The following is a 17242-nucleotide window of genomic DNA, read 5'->3' as shown; positions in this document are numbered from 1 at the left end:
CAAATCAAGAACAAAATTAAGAAAGCGTACAGTATTATATAGTGCCATTATTGCATGGAACTCCCTTCCATCTCATATTGCTCAAATGCAAACCTGGTTTCAAAAAACAGATAAAGCAACACCTCACGGCACAACGCCTCTCCCCTATTTGACCTAGATATTTTATGTGTATGTATTGATATGTAGGCTGTGTGACGTTTTTAAATGTGTATAGTTCTGTCCTTGTGATGTTCTTGTCTATTAACGTTCTGTATTATGTAATGTTTCATGTTTTGTGTGGACCCCAGGAAGAGTAGCTTCTGCTTTCGCAACAGCTAATGGGGATCCTAATGAAATACCAAATACCAAAATTATCCCCAACAGTTCCACAAAATCCAATTTGAATTCAATACCCTCAGGCTTTCAGGCTGATCATGTCACTGTTTAGACAGTCTAGCTATACTGGAAATATAGGAATACAGGTTGAAATTATTAAAAACATATCATACAGTCAATTTTTTATACTATGTGCATTCATTCCATTAACTGGGAATTCCAATTAAATTCCAATGCAAAAAGTCCAAACAGTCTAATTCCAATTCAATTCCAATTCCATAACTTCAAGATTGTTGAATTTCATTTTAATTAAATTCAATGTAAATTCTCCACTTCATGAGTGATTTCAAGAATTGAATTGGAATTTCAAATAAAATTGGAATTGACCCCAACCCTGGTGCCAGTCTTCCACCACGCTCTTACCAACTGAACCACACAGGACAACAGAGCGCTGAGAGCAGTGCTGCTTAGACATACTGACACTTGTTTACATTTGGATAATTACTCACACGTGACTCGGAACATACATGACAAAGCAGCTCTCGCGACACGGAAGAGCGAGTTATGTAACCAGACACACAGTGTGACACAGTGGGGAAACATTGACTTTAGTGGTGTTGCATTCCTCTTTTATTTGAACACAGTAAATCATTCTCTAGCGATAAAAAGGACAACTCTAACCCTCTTCCAGTGTTGGGGAAGCTACTCTGAAAATATACACTGAGTATACCAAACATTAGGAACACCTTCCTAATGTTGAGTTGCACAGCCCCGCCCTGCCTTTTTCCCTAAGAACAGCCTCAGTTCGTCAGGGCATGGACTCTACAAGGTGTCGAAAGTGTTCCACAGGGATGCTGGCCCATGTTGACTCCATGCTTCCCACAGTTTTGTCAAGTTGGCTGGATGTCCTTTGGGTGGTGGAACATTGTTGATACACACGGGAAACTGTTGAGGGTGAAAAACCCAGCAGCGTTGCAGTTCTTGACACAAACCGGTGTGCCTGGCACCTACTACCATACCCCGTTCAAAGGCGCGTAAATATTTTGTCTTGCCTATTCACCCTTTGAATGGCACACATACGCAATCCATGTCTCAATTGTCTCAAGGCTTAAAAAGCCTTCTTTAACCTGTCTCCTCCCCTTCATCTACACTGATTGAAGTGGATTTAACAAGTGACATCAATAAGGGATCATAGCATTCACCTGGATTCACCTGGTCAGTCTATGTCAGGGGTGTCAAACGTCCGGCCCGCGGGCCGGATCAGGCCCGCAAACGGGTTTAATCCGGCCCGCGAGATGATTTACAAAAAAATATATATATAAATAAAAATTCTGTTCCAATTGCGTCCACTGGATGGCGCAATAGCAATTGTGTTAAGCAAGCAAACTGTTTATACCGGGGCAGAGCAAGTAGGTCAAGCACGTGCAGCCAATGAGCTACTTTGTTTTGCCCGCGATCTTTATTACGGCTTCTACTTTTAACATTATGTGCTTTGGCACCCTCATTGCCCCAATATGTCTCTGTCAAAAAAGAGAAAAGTGGACGCAGAGTGCAGAGTGTTCCAAGAAAAATGGTCATCCTATTTATTCACGGAATTGAATGGGAAAGCTGTATGTTTGGTGTGTTCAGAGCATGTTGCAGTGCTGAAAGAATATAACCTTCGTCGCCACTATGTGAGTCTTCATGCCGACAAATATGACAACTTTCAAGGACAGCGGAGATGAGAGAAGGTGAATTAACTGTTGGCGGGTCTGAAGAAACAGCAGTCTGTGTTTACTCACAGCCGAGACATCAGTGACGCTGCAGTGAAAGCTAGCTACCTCATTGCTAATGAAATCGCAGTGGCTTCAAAACCATTTAGTGAGGGTGAATTTGTAAAAACATGCATGATGAAGGCAGCGGAGATTGTGTGCCCTGAAAAGCGGCAGGCTTTTGCAAATATCAGCCTGACAAGAAACACAGTTGCAGACAGGATTTCCGATCTTTCAGTGGATTTGGACAGCCAGTTGAAGCAAAAAGTAAAGTCATTTATTGCGTTTTCGGTTGCAATTGATGAAAGCACGGACATTACAGATGTTGCACAACTGGCCATTTTCATCCGCGGAGTTGATGACACATTGACCGTCACTGAGGAGTTCGTGGAGTTGGTGCCGATGACAGATACAACGACAGCAGCTGATATTTTTACCGCACTCGTCGGCACGCTGGACAGGGTCGGAGTGGACTGGTCCCGCGCTGTCAGCCTGGCTACAGATGGTGCGCCCTCAATGATCGGGAAAAAAGCAGGCGTTGTGACAAGGTTCAGAGAGAAAGTGCAATCTGCAAATGGAGGACGTAATTTTTTGACTTTTCACTGTATTTTGCACCAGGAGGCTTTGTGTTGCAAGTCATTAAAGATGGATAACGTCATGAAGGTGGTCATCCAAACTGTTAATTTCATCCGATCCAGAAGCCTGAATCACCGTCAGTTTGACAGCCTTCTCAGAGAGAAAGACCACATCTATGGCCTGCCATACCACACTGAGGTAAGATGGTTAAGCCGAGGTGCTGTGCTGAGGCGTTTCTTTGATTTACGAGAAGAAATTGAACAGTTCATGGAAGAAAAGGGCAAACCAGTGTTAGAATTTCATTCCGCAGAATGGATGCAGGACCTTGCATTTATGGTGGATGTTACAGAGCACCTGAATAACTTGAACAAACAGCTGCAAGGGCGCAACAAAGTTGTCACGCAGTATTATGACAGCATACGTTCTTTCAAGTTGAAGCTGTCATTGTGGGAGACGCAACTTGCCGGTGGTGATGCAGCTCACTTCCCCTGTCTGAAAAATGTGTGCACGACCCAACATGTGGCAGACATGAAGCGGTTCAAAGATAAAATAACGGGACTGTTACGGGAGTTTGAGCAACGCTTTCAGATTTATGTTTATATGTTTTTATGTTGATGTGCTATTGTTTTTAATTTATTTGTATATTTAACCTATTCTTGACTCTGTGGTTCTTGCACTTGTTTGGGGAACAGGATTTCATTATTTTTATCTACATTTCTGCCTGAGAAATGACACCCTGATATAGTTCTGTGATCTGTGATATACTTCTGTGAATCACTGAGGCATTGTGTGTTTGTGTGTTCTTTGTCCTCAGAACTTTCAAATAACTTGAGGTGTTTTATGATTAATATTGATGTTGTGCTTTTGGACACTGTCCTCAGGCTCCAGCTTTATGTTTATATGTTTTTATGTTGATGTGCTATTGTTTTTAATTGATTTTATTTTATTTGTATATTTAACCTATTCTTGACTCTGTGGTTCTTGCACTTGTTTGGGGAACAGGATTTCATTATTTTTATCTACATTTCTGCCTGAGAAATGACACCCTGATATAGTTCTGTGATCTGTGAAACAGTTCTGTTAATCACTGGGGCATTGTGTGTTTGTGTGTTATTTTTCTTTAGAATTTTCAAATAAACTTGACGTGTTTTATGATTAATAGTGATGTTGTGCTTGTACTATTTTGGACACACTGTCCTCAGGCTCCAGCTTTATGTTGTATGTTGATCGTATTAAAACAAAGAAAACAATCTGAAGTTGTTGTTTTTAAGTTATATATACCATGATTTTTCCGGTCCGGCCCACTTGGGAATAGATTTTCCTCCATGTGGCCCCTGAGCTAAAATGAGTTTGACACCCCTGGTCTATGTCATGGAAAGAGCAGGTGTACTTAATGTTTTGTACACTCAGTGTAGTTTACCAAGCTACCAATTACTTCACACTGGAAGAGGTTTAGCTACACTAAAGCTAACCTTAAAAAAATATAGTTTACTTAACTAAAGTTACTTTGAAAAATTATCATATGAGCCTAAATCTGAAATGTCATAGACAACAAACAGATCACTTTGGGGAAATATTTTAACAGCATGTGTAATTTAGCTTATTAAACACACAAACAATTTTCAAGTGAGAATTAGGCAGGTCTGATGCCGAAAAATTATTGCCCTTCTTAACCATATTTTATTTATTTTATGCCAAAAGTGTAGTGTGTAGTTCCAGTAGTTAGCTACACCACTACATGGCAAAACATAATTAACAACTGAAAACACTACCTTTATTTGAATTTAGTTAAACTACCACCAACCTACTGCAAAACGTAGTTAAATTACTACATGACAACAGTCCATTGGCCATCCCCTCTATGGATTATAGAATAGTTCATGCTATATAAAGATACTGCTAGTCCATAGTAATGGCTATATTTGAATCTCATTCTGGGTGGTAAATGTTATGCCTAAATGTAGCCATGTTTTGCAGGCTTATAGACACGCGGTTGCATACACTCTGGAATGAGACTAGCTTTTAGTAACCTGTGCTGCCACCTTGTGTTGGAAGTATACATGACAACACAAAACTCCACAAAACACAGTCAACAATGCTGATGGGGATTGTGTATTGGGCTCCTGTCCCGTCTCCAGTACATTCATAGAGAGGCCCCTAGAGTGACCCAACCTAAAAACCAACTGCCTCTCTAGCCCTGACAACTGACCTTCTCCTATCATCCCCCCAGTGCCTCCGAAGCCAGCGCACCTCCAGAGCCAGGTGACGGTGCCTGCTGGCCCCCCACTGGCGCTGGGGCGCGTGGAGAGAGCACTCCTCAGAGCCACCATGGAGGAGGGAGGAGGAGGGGCGGTGACGGGGAAGAGCCGGGAGAAACCCTCCAAAGTCTTGGACCTCATCAACCACTTTGAGGAGAACAGGTAGAGCACCAAGCAGGGAGAAAAAGTAGAGTACAGAGTGGGTAGGCGAGAAAAGTATCAATTACACCCTAACAGAGATACAGCCCTAACTCAAATATGTGTGAAATTATTGCCCTTGTGTGTGTTCTTGCTCTTGTGTAAAAGAGTAACTAACTGCTAAGAGAGAGAAAGAGAAAGTAATTTGAAATGGATACTTCTATTTACATCACTTATCGTAATAAAGGAAATACATTATTCAGGCGGACATGAGAGTAGTAATCAGTGTGACGTCAATAAACCTTGCATGCAAAACAGAAAAGTTTATATTTCCTAATATCCCTTACTATTTAGAAGATGAAATAAAAACCAGAAGTCACTTTCAGCCCGATTTGTTGATATTTCTTCAGAGGAAAGCTTTAGACAGAGAGAGCAGTTTCTATTTCACAAGTCAAAGCGTTAGTGGAGAATGAAAAGAGATTTGTACAGAGCGGAAAATCAGCTCCCTCACTTGTGGGAGAGAGCTCACTGCTGTAGGATAAAGTCTAGAAGAAAGAGGTAGGATTTTAATACACAAACTTTATATCATGTTTCGATTCCTGTCTCAAATTATGTTAGATTGGGACCTTGATCAAAAGGTTTGGCTATGTGAATCTGTCTATTGTCATTTGTCCCACAAGGGCAAGGCTGAGTGTTTCCTCTATAGCAACACAGCCATTAGTTGTGATTTCAATAAACAAACACTTGTTGCTAATTGAATATAAGCATTGTAGCTATCTATTGCACCATCTGTCTTCATCTATTTTCCTATGACTTTAAGACATTTCTGATTTCATTCCTGCTTGGTTACAAGTCTGTGTGGGGATTTTAGCAGCATGTGAGGAGGCCCGTTAGTGAGAGCTTGAGAGGCAGAAACAATGGTGCCCTTGTGTGAAACGCTCATGCAGTGCAGTCCAACAGCATTGAGCCAGCATCGTTACCCCACTCCATCCAGCACTGCCAACCAAGGCCTATACAGGCCATCTAAGGTCTCTTGAGCTACAAGCTCACCCTCAGAGTGAATTTTGTTCAGTTCAGCAGAAGAAGGGCAGCCTATAAGGAATAGAATTAGCCTAGTAATTCTTAGGAGAGGAAACCTGGAATTCCAGCACGTGAAGCTATTAATGTAGCAATAAAGCCACCCTGTTAATGAACATTTTAGTCATCTTATCCAGAGCGACTAACAGTTAGTGCATTCATCTTAAGATAGCTAGATGGGACGATCACATATCACAGGCATAGGAAGTATATTTTTCTTCAATAAAAGTAGCTATCAGTAGAGTCAGAGCTAGAAGGGGGGTAGGGTTTCAGATGTTTCCGGAAGATGGGCAGGCACTCTGCTGTCCTAGTTTCATGGGGAAGCTGCTTCTACCATTGGGGTGCCAGGACAGAGAAGAGCTTGGACTGGGCTGAGTGGGAGCTTCCCTCCCGTAGGGGTGGGAGGGCCAAGAGACCTGAGGTGGCAGAACGGAGTGCTCGGGTTGGGGTGTAGGGTTTGAGCATAGCCTGAAGATAGGGAGGGGCAGTTTATCTTGCTGTTCTGTAGGTAAGCAGTGGATGTGAGCTTTGACTGGAAGCCAGTGGAGTGTGCAGAGGAGCGGGGTGACATGAGAGAACTTGGAAAGGTTGAAAACCAGGCGGGCTGCAGCGTTCTGGATAAGTTCCAGGGGTTTGATGGCACAAGCTGGGAGCCCAGCCAACAGCAAGTTGTAGTAGTCCTGACGGGAGAGGATAAGTGCCTGGATTAGGACCGGCGCCGCTTCCTGTATGAGGTAGGGTCGTACTCTACGGATGTTGTAGAGCATGAACCTGCAGGAGCGAGTCACTGCTTTGATGTTAGCAGAGAACGACAGGGTGTTGTCCAGGGTCACGCCAAGGTTCTTTGCACTCTGGGAGGGCGACACTGGAGTTGTCAACCATGATGGAGAGGTCTTTGAGCGGGCAGGCCTTCCCCGGGAGGAAGAGCAGCTCCGTTTTGTTGAGGTTGAGCTTGAGGTGGTGGGCCGACATCCAAGTTGAGATATCTGCCAGGCACACAGAGATGCATGCTGCCACCTGGGTGTCAGAAGGAGTGAAGGAGAAAAGAAGTTGAGTGTCATCCACATAGCAATGATAGGAGAGACCATGTGAGGATATGACGGAGCTGAGTGACTTGGTGTATAGAGAGAAGAGGAGATGGCCTAGAACCGAGCCCTGAGGGACACCAGTAGTGAGAGTATGTGGTGCAGACAGATCCTCTCCACGTCGCCTGCCAGGTAGGATGCAATCCAAGAGTGTGTAGAGTCTGAGACGCTCAGCCCTGAGAGCGTGGAGAGGACGCTCTGGTGGTTCACAGTGTCAAAGGCAGCGGATAGATCTAGCAGGATGAGAACAGAGGAGAGCGAGTCAGCTTTGGCAGTGCGGAGAGCGTCCGTGACACAGAGAAGAGCAATCTCGGTTGAGTGACCCGTCTTGAAGCGTGACTGGTTAGGGTCAAAAGATCGTTCTGAGAGAGATAACGAGAGAGTTGATCAGAGACAGCACACTCAAGTGTTTTGGAAAGAAAGAAGGGATACAGGTCTATACCCTTTGGCGTCAGATGAGTTGAGTGTTCGTTTCTTGAAGATGGGAGCGACTGGCCATTTTGAAGTCAGAGGGGACGCAGCCAGTGGTCAGGGATGAGTTGATGAGGGAAGTGAGGAATGGGAGAAGGTCTCCAGAGATGGTCTGGAGAAGGGAGGAGGGGATGGGGTCGAGCAGGCAGGTTGTCGGGAGGCCAGACCTCACTAGTCGCAGGCTGTCATCTGGGGAGAAAGAGGTCAAGGCGTAGGGTAGTTCTGTGTGAGTGAGACCAGTGGACTCAATAGGCTGAGTGAATGAGTAGCGGATGTCATCAACCTTCTTTTCAAAGTGGTTGACAAAGTCGTCCGCAGAGAGGGAGGAGGGAGGGGTTGGAGGATTAAGGAGGGAGGAGAAGGTGGAAAATAGTTTCCTAGGGTTAGAGGCAGAAGCTTTGAAATTTAGAGTGGTAGAAAGTGGCTTTAGCAGTGGATACAGAGAAAATAGTAGTTGGAGAGAGAGAGCGAAGATTGCGACAGCACATGACCATCTGGGTAGGGTCTGAGTGGTTAGGGTTGGAGGAAAGGGAGACAGAAAAGGAAACAAAGTAGTGATCAGAGATCTGGAGGGGGGTTTCAGTGAGATTAGTAGGCGAGCAGAACTAGTAAAGATGAGGTCAGGCGTATTGCCTGCCTTGTGAGTTGGAGGGGATTGGGAAAGGGTGAGGTCAAAAGAGGCAAGGAGGAGAAAGAGAGAGTTGGACAGAAATTAATCTAAGGCAGACGTCAGGAGGTTGAAGTCGCCAAGTACGAAGAGCAGTGAGCCATCGTCAGGAAATGAGCTTATCAAGGTGTCAAGCTCATTGAGGAACTCTCCAAGGGCACATGGTGGGTGATAGATGACAATAATGTTAAGCTTGAGTGGACAAGTGACAGTGACAGCATGGAATTCAAATGAGGAGATTGACCGGTGAGAGAGGGAGAAAAGAGAAAATCTCTATTTAGGAGAAATGAGTAGACCTGTGTTACCACCGCGACGACCAGATGCTCTTGGACTATGAGAGAAAACATAGTCAGATGAAGAAAGAGCAGCTGGAGTAGCAGTGTTCTCTGGGTTGATCCATGTCTCCATCAGGGCCAAAAAGTCAAGTGACTGAAGGGCAGCATAGGCTGAGATAAACTCTGCGTTCTTGACCGCAGATCGGCAGTTCCAAACGCTGCCAGAGACCCAGTATTCTACATGGGGTGTGCGCACAGGGTACACTAAATTAGAAGGGTTGCAGCCAAGCGGTGGGGAGCGTCTGTAAAGCCCTTTGATCCTGGTTGATGTGTCAACATCTATCTGCAAATTATGAGCAGTCAGCAGTTCACACACCAAGTAGGCCACTGTATAATGTATAACACAGTATAATGTTATAATTATACTACTGTATATGTACTGAGGTGCATTAAGGTGAATTGGTCTTCTGTACATATTTTGGAAAGTTAACTGAATTTCCTAAAGCCAAGGTTATGAGGAGGATATGTGAAACATATTGCCTCAGTGTTTTGCTCAAGCGTTTCCATGGCCTTTCCCAATGTGGGTCTTTCTATAAATAATGGGCCTAATGTGTGACATTGGGATCAAAATGTCAAAATAAAAAGATTTTTATGCTGTTCCACATGTGTACTTAGAGGAATAAAAGTGAATATATGCAAATTAGCCCATTACTCCACCTATACAACAACATAGGCCTAGGACTATACATCCTTTAAGCAGGGTTCATACAGACATTGGCAAGTCAAATTCAAGGACTTTCAGGGACTTTTTCAAGCACTAAATTGTAACTTTATACAATTGTATAATTTATATAATAGTACATATAGAGACTAATATAGAACCCCCTCCCCACAAAAAGCATGCAAAAACTGTAAAAGAAAAAGTAGGCCATTACCACTTTAAGAATAATGATTTTTTTTAGGCCTTGATATTCAAATTATTATTACATTCTAAAATATGTGTGAATAATGTGGACGTTACCTGACTAAATAGATTGGATGCATGCATGGCCATTTTTCTGTAGCCTATGTGGCTGACTCAGGCACACATAATAAAACATAGACACACATAATAAAGCCATGAATAGCTAGGTGGCTAACGTTAGCTAGCTGGCTAACGTTAGCTAGGCTAGTGGGTTAAGGTTAGGGTTTAGTTTAGGAGTTAGGTTAAAGGGTTATGGTTAGGGGAAGGGTTAGCTAAAAGGGTTAGGGTTAGAGGAAGGGTTAGCTAAAAGGGTTAAGGTTAGGGGAAGGGTTCGCTAACATGTAGTAATTAGCTAAAATGCAAAAGTTGTCCGTATTCGAACTCACAACCTTTGGGTTGCTAGACGTTCGCGTTATACGTCTACCCATCCACCAAACCAACCACCCTACTTTAGTTTTTGCCTTACTAATTTGAGAATCCCGGATTTACTTTATTATGTTATGTCTAGTCTATGAGACAGGCTGCGCGAACACCTTTTTTCCAGCATTTGGGCTGTTGTTGCATTGCATGCACTATCACAACAGTTGTTCGTCACTTGGCTGTCATTCGGAAAATGTCTTCCTGGATCAGATGAGGATGTGTGAAAATGTCACGGCGTAATTAAACAGCTCGACACCAAATGCGCATCCAACAAGTGTTGTGCAAAATCATTGAAGAACCACTTTAATGACAGTATCGATTTAGGTATCAAGGTAAGGTGACTCTTTCAGTTATAAGCATTCGATTTTTCAATCGCATGTATTATTTTGGATTTGTGTGTTTTCACCAGGTAACATAAGGAGATACAAAATGTTAAGTAGTTACATTGCATTTCTGAGATCTCTATAAATATCTGACAGCTAGATCCATGATTCTTACAGGGTTCAAGTTCAATGTCTAATTAACTGATTCATTCTTAATATATGATATAAGGACAATTTACACTGCCCTAAATGCAAGGACAGAAAAGTAATGGATTATGTCACACGATTTTGGACAAATCCGTCAAGACACCAACCATGATAAAGGGTTAAGCATATGTTTTAAATCAACTTGTGAATTTTATTGAATATAGCTATGATCCCTCGTTATATCTTAATGTAATGGCATGAACAATTCTTATTAGACTTATCAACAGCTGTAACAAGTTCTCCAGTGTAAGAAATCCTCACTGGTACCCTAGTTTATAGAAAGACTGAACAACTACAACAGTCCTCTGTGGGTGGTATAGTCACAACGAGGGTGTGACATTGTATCAAAGTGCAGATTAGAACACCTTCCATCCTCCAGCCCAGTAATGACTCACCTGTAGAGTGTACATCTCTATTGTTCCTTTATTCATACACTCTTCCTGTTTCTACCGACTAGGGCTGTCCCCGACAAAATAAAATCTTGGTCGACCAAGAGTCGTCTGTTCTTTCGACCAAATGTTTCAACGTGTATTTTACGGCAGGCAGGCAGGCAGGCAGCAGGCAGGCAGGCAGGCAGGCAGGCAGGGCGGGCTCAGGTCCTCCGGGAGGGGAAGAAGAGAGAATTACTGTGGGCCCATCTGACGATACCCCCGGACAGGGCCAACCAGACAGGATATAACCCCACCCACTTTGCCAAAGCACAGCCCCCACACCACTAGAGGGATATCAACAGACCACCAACTTACTACCCTGAGACAAGGCTGAGTATAGCCCACGAAGATCACCTCCACCGCACGAGCCGAGGGGGTGCAAAACCGGACAGGAAGATCACGTCAGTGACTCAACCCACTCAAGTGCACTGAGCTTGTCCGATTGTTTAAGCACACTGCTAGATTAAATAATTAAGACACACAAATTACTAGAGGTAGTCCGATCGCAATTGATTTCATTGTGCCGGGCCTGCTCAGACTTGCTGCGCTGTGTTAAAAAAGAAAATGACAGCGAGTGACTGTGTGACTAGCACCCGTTGTCTCTCTCACCTCCCTGCTGCAGCGACCACCACACATTAACAGTGTTTATTGCTCTGTCCGTGTTGATGAAGCTGCAACATAATTTCAAAAATGTCTGACTGAAATGTTCTGTTACTGAAATCCCTCATTAGGAAAAACATTCCCTATTCCCTCAACCCTTGCTCTCTTTACGTGGCACATGTATGCATCGCATGCACGTGACCAATAGGGCCTGACCTATAGCATATCGTAATCACATCAATAAATTGGTTATAACAAACTCCGAACACCGTAACAGCAAAATGGATGCAGAGGACTTGACAAATAAACTCAAAATGGGGGAATGTTTACTGGTTGCTCAGGAGGTAAAGGGGGAGTCAGATGTGTGGAATAAATTTAACTAGTTGTGGAAAATACTGGAGTTCAAGAAAAATAAGGTAAGGAGCAAGCGCTGAGTGCATATTATGTGTGTCAAATAGGTGCTGTTAGATTACAAAAAAAATTATTCTGACCGTTTGGAACAATGTGAACAACACTAAATAAATTATAAGCGTACCAGAGAGTCTGTTGTAATGTTTTTTTGTCAAGCCTTTATTACAGCAAAGACTAAAAACAGTCACATTTATTGGTGTTTATGAAAAATATAGGCCTAAGTATGTTATGGTATTAAGACTAAACAGGATGCGCGCTTAGGTCTACAGATCGATGGTGGTTATACAAGGCTGCTATACTAACCCTACTAATGATAATGACATTACTTATGATTGTAATGATGATCATAATAATAAAAGTAATGATAACAATAAGAAGGAGATCAAGAAAAAGGAGGGTTATTATTATTATTATTATTATAAATTTAAAAATCAGACAATTTGGAACAGTGTAAACATTCAACAGCGTACTGATGTGTTTCAGCACCGTGGACAGCGACCACTATCCAACGCGAGAAATGCGCATATAAAATGATATTATTTTTATTAGTGTTGCACTATTGTTCTTACATAATATAACCATATACAATTTCAGTAGCACGTCTTAGAGTGATGAACTGTGCCATCCCTGTGGCCTCCACAATGGATTAGTCCACTCAGACAGGCGCAAATCAGACAGGTGTCTTGTGCATCATGAAACACTATTTTGATATTTGCTACTGCTCGACTACAGAAATCTCGGTCGACCAACAGCCTATCGGCCAAACAATAGTGCTGGGCAGTGGTGGATAGTGCTGGAGAGTGGTGGATAGTGCTGGAGAGTGGTGGATAGTGCTGGAGAGTGGTGGATAGTGCTGGATAGTGCTGGAGAGTGGTGGATAGTGGTGGATAGTGCTGGAGAGTGGTGGAGAGTGGTGGATAGTGCTGGAGAGTGGTGGATAGTGCTGGATAGTGCTGGAGAGTGGTGGATAGTGCTGGAGAGTGGTGGATAGTGCTGGATAGTGCTGGAGAGTGGTGGATAGTGCTGGAGAGTGGTGGATAGTGGTGGATAGTGCTGGGCAGTGGTGGATAGTGCTGGGCAGTGGTGGATAGTGCTGGGCAGTGTAGGCTGAGGGGACTGGAAGGGAAGTGTCATCTGAGGGCAGGTGGGTCACAGACATGGAAACAGCTGGACGAGCTGTAGGATATGGTACTGCCGGATGGAGGGGTGTGTGTACGTGTGTACGTGTGTACAAGTGTACAAGTGTGTGCGTGTGTAAACGTACGTGTGCATTCAGAAGTAGGGCAGCAGGTTATCTCTGGGGACTGTTGCTCTACCTTTCCAGTCTTCCTCTCCTCCTCCGCTCCTCTTTTCCTCCACTCCACTCCTCCCCTGCCCTAAGCACTCACACCTCCTCTGCACAGCTCACAGCAGCCCCGTAAGACAAGAGGACGTTGGTGCATCTCAACTGTTTTATTTTTAACACGCGGACATACTTCAATGCTGCCGCGCAGTCTCTGTCTCTCTCACTCTTTCACAGCACTCACTAGTCACTATACTTAATAGCAACTGAACTTGCTCACCTGCTCTCTCTTCTCTTCTCCTTTCCTGTCGTCTTTGGCTTTACGTGTTTATCAGCGGTGGTCTCTGACTTCCTCTTGCTCTATCCCTCTTCCTCTCCTCTCACAGCCTGATGGAAACCAAGAGGGAGGGCTCGCCACTGAAGCAGCTTAGCAAGTCACCCCTCTGCAGTCCGGCTCACCGGGGCTACCAGAGACAGTCTGAGCCCAAGCAGCAGGACAACAACTTGGTGGATTCAGGCTCTGTCCCGGGAACGCCACGGGATGCCCACAAACCGGCAGCTAACGGGGTGCTAGCCCAGGTGGACAGAGACAGGGACAGGGAGAGCGGGTTCCCCATGAGGACAGACACTGCCCTGGTGAATGGGGACATGGGAGACAGGAGCACAGAGCAGAGTGGGGGTGACGCCCCTCCAAACACAAAGACCCATACTGAGACAGAGACCCATGCTGAGACAGAGACCCATGCTGAGACAGAGACCCATGCTGAGACAGAGACCCATGCTGAGACAGAGACCCATGCTGAGACAGAGACCCATGCTGAGACAGAGACCTATGCTGAGACAGAGACCCATGCTGAGACAGAGACCCATGCTGAGACAGAGACCCATGCTGAGACAGAGACCCATGCTGAGACAGAGACCCATGCTGAGACAGAGACCCATGCTGAGACAGAGACCCATGCTGGGGAGGACAGTCCACCTACAGGAGACCCCCAACCGAAACAAAGGAAGGAGGAGGGCACTGTGGAGCAGAAGGTACCGGTAAGTGTCTGTGGGGTGGATGGTGTGTGTGTTACTATAAAGCTGTTACACTGAGTGGCCAGAGAGTTCATGTCAGCACAGTGTTGGTGTTTATGCATGTGTTTTCCCTGGCACATTTATGTATATCCCCATGTCAGATGTCTCAGGATATTTTCCCATTAGAGCTATGTGCTGTCTCATTTAACTGACTTCACAGTCTAATGTAACATCACAGCCCCTTTACTACAGTACACACTAAAGTGTTCTGCTGCTGTCCTCATAGGAGAACCCTTTTTGGTTCCAGATAGAACCCGTTTTGGTTCCAGGTAGAACTCTTTTGGGTTCCATTTAGAACCCTCTGTGGAAAGGGGTTCTAAATGGGGTTCTTCAAACTAAAAGGGGTTCTTCAAAGGGTTCACCAATGGGGACAGCCAAATAACCCTTTTTGGTTCTAGATAGCACCATTTTTTCTAAGAGTATAGCCTTTGTCTCAGCAGTGTGTCTGGTTCTTACTGACTGAGTCTGCTACTGCTGGGGGTCATTTTCGGGACTGGACTGAACAGATGTCAAATGCTTCAGCAGCTGAAGAGTTGAGTTTAAACCACAGTAACCCTGTGGGAGGCCTTGCTGCTGCCTGGCTGAATGCCTCGTGATTATAAATATCTGTCTCTCAGATTAGTGTGTTCACTCAGCAGTGAATGAAACCCCCTATCTCTACATGGTAGTGTATGAGAGATTGGCTCTAGCTAGAGTTAAAGTGGATCCTATGCTTCATGGCTTGTCAGTCTATACTGTATCTCTGTTGGTTACTAGACATACTAAGCTAGCAGAGAGAGAAGAAGACCATGGGTGGTAGAAATGTTGTGTATTTTTGATAAAAGCAATACATAACGTACAGTAGAGCTGGGGGACAATTTCTCCGAGTGTGTTTTGTCAGTTTTAGCAGGACAGTGGACCTACAGTATACCACCATACCTAAAACGTATGCACGCATGATCATAAGTCGCATTGGAAAAAGGCATCTGCTAAATGGCATACATTACACTACTGGTCAAAAGTTTTAGAACACCTACTCATTCAAGGGTTTTTCTTTATTTTTACTATTTTCTACATTGTAGAATAACAGTGAAGACATCAAAACTATGAAATAACATATGGTATCATGTATTAACCAAAAAAGTGTTAAACAAATCCACATTTATTTTATATTTGAGATTCTTCAAATAGCCACCCTTTACCTTGATGACAGCATTGCACACGCTTGACATTCTCTCAACCAGCTTCATGAGGTAATCACCTGGAATGCATTTCAATTAACAGGTGTAATTTGTGTAATTTCTTTCCTTCTTAATGCATTTGAGCCAATCAGTTGTGTTGTGACAAGGTAGGGGGGGTGTATACAGAATATAGCCCTATTTGGTAAAAGACCAAATAAACAAAGCGAAACGACAGTCCATCATTACTTTAAGACACCAGTAAGAAGAAGAGAATTGCTTTGGCCAAGAAACATGAGCAATGGACATTGGACTGGAGGAAATTTGTCCCTTGATCTGGAGTCCAAATTGGAGATTTTTTGTCCCAACCGCTGTGTCTTTGTGAGACGCGGTGTGGGTGAACGGATGATCTCCGCATGTGTATTTCCCACCGTAAAGCATGGAGGAGGAGGTGTTATGGTGTGGGGGTGCTTTACTGGTGACACTCTCTGTGATTTATTTAGAATTCAAGGCACACTTAACAAGCATGGCTACCACAGCATTCTTCAGCGATACGCCATCCCATCTGGTTTGGGCTTAGTGGGGCAATCTGTTATTCAACAGGACAATGACCCAACACACCTCCAGGCTTTGTAAGGGCTATTTTACCAAGAAGGAGAGTGATGGAATGCTGCATCAGATGACCTGGCCTTGACAATCACCCGACCTCAACCAAATTGAGATGGTTTGGGATGAGTTGGACCACAGAGTGAAGGAAAAGCATCCAACAAGTGCTCAGCATATGTGGGAACTCCTTCAAGACTGTTGGAAAAGCATTCCAGGTGAAGCTGGTTGAGAGAATGCCAAGAGTGTGCAAAGCTGTCATCAAGGCAAAGGGTGGCTATTTGAAGAATCTCAAATATAACATATATTTTGATTTGTTTAACACTTTTTGGGTTACTACATGATTCCAAATGTGTTATTTCGTAGTTTTGATGTCTTCACTATTATTCTACAATGTAGAAAATAGTCAAAATAAAGAAAAACCCTTGAATGATAGGTATTCTAAAACTTTTGACCGGTAGTGTATATATTATTATTATTATTATTATTATTATTATTATTAATAGAAGCTGAGACAGAGAACCCTTGCAAGTGGTTTCTCAATGTCACGCCCTGGCTCTGGGACTCTGTTATGTTGAGCCAGGGTGTGTGGTTTCAATGTGTTTTGTGTGCTAGGGTGATTATCTAGTTCATTTGTTTCTATGTTGGCCGGTGTGGTTCTCAATCAGAGGCAACGTGTATCAGCTGTTGCTTGTTGTCTCTGATTGGGAACCATACTTAGGCAGCCTGTTTTCCACAGTGTGTTGTGGGATCTTGTTCCGTATGGTTTGTATTGTAACCAAGGACTTCACGTTTCGTATCGTTTATTGTTTTGGTTCGTTGTGTGTACAAGTAAAAAAGAATGTACGCTTATCACGCTGCGCCTTGGTCCGTTGCTTATGACGATCGTGACACTCAATGTGTGAAACATTCAGCTTGCTTGGGTATTCTGCCAGTAAACACACACAAAGTTATACTTGACTAGTAACCAAATTTACAGTCAGTGTATTCGTGTGAATTTTGGGTGGAGAGTTCAAGGAAGGACTGCTTTGAGGTAGAATATTTGTAATACTCTGGTAAATGGTTTGAATGTTAATGAACTATTTTGTACATTGTGATAGAGAAGAATAATACATTCAAAGTAATAAATATGAGAATAAATATTTGTACAGAAC

The 17242-nt window shown here is 43.7% G+C and overlaps 1 protein-coding gene across 1 annotated transcript in view; it reads left to right on the top strand.

The window, feature by feature from the left end:
- LOC311134974 (FYVE, RhoGEF and PH domain-containing protein 4-like) overlaps positions 1 to 17242 on the top strand; it is a 35742-nt gene that overhangs the window by 11525 nt on the left and 6975 nt on the right. The window contains exons 3-4 of the mRNA XM_084168763.1: positions 4873 to 5062; positions 13638 to 14292. Coding sequence (XP_084024889.1) covers positions 4971 to 5062; positions 13638 to 14292 — 747 coding nt within the window. The 5' untranslated portion in view covers positions 4873 to 4970. The remainder of the gene's footprint in view (positions 1 to 4872; positions 5063 to 13637; positions 14293 to 17242) is intronic.

This window comes from Coregonus lavaretus (genome assembly GCF_964263955.1).
Source record: "Coregonus lavaretus genome assembly, chromosome: 9".
Taxonomy (NCBI): Eukaryota; Metazoa; Chordata; class Actinopteri; order Salmoniformes; family Salmonidae; genus Coregonus; species Coregonus lavaretus.
This window is presented reverse-complemented; position numbering and strand designations above follow the sequence as displayed.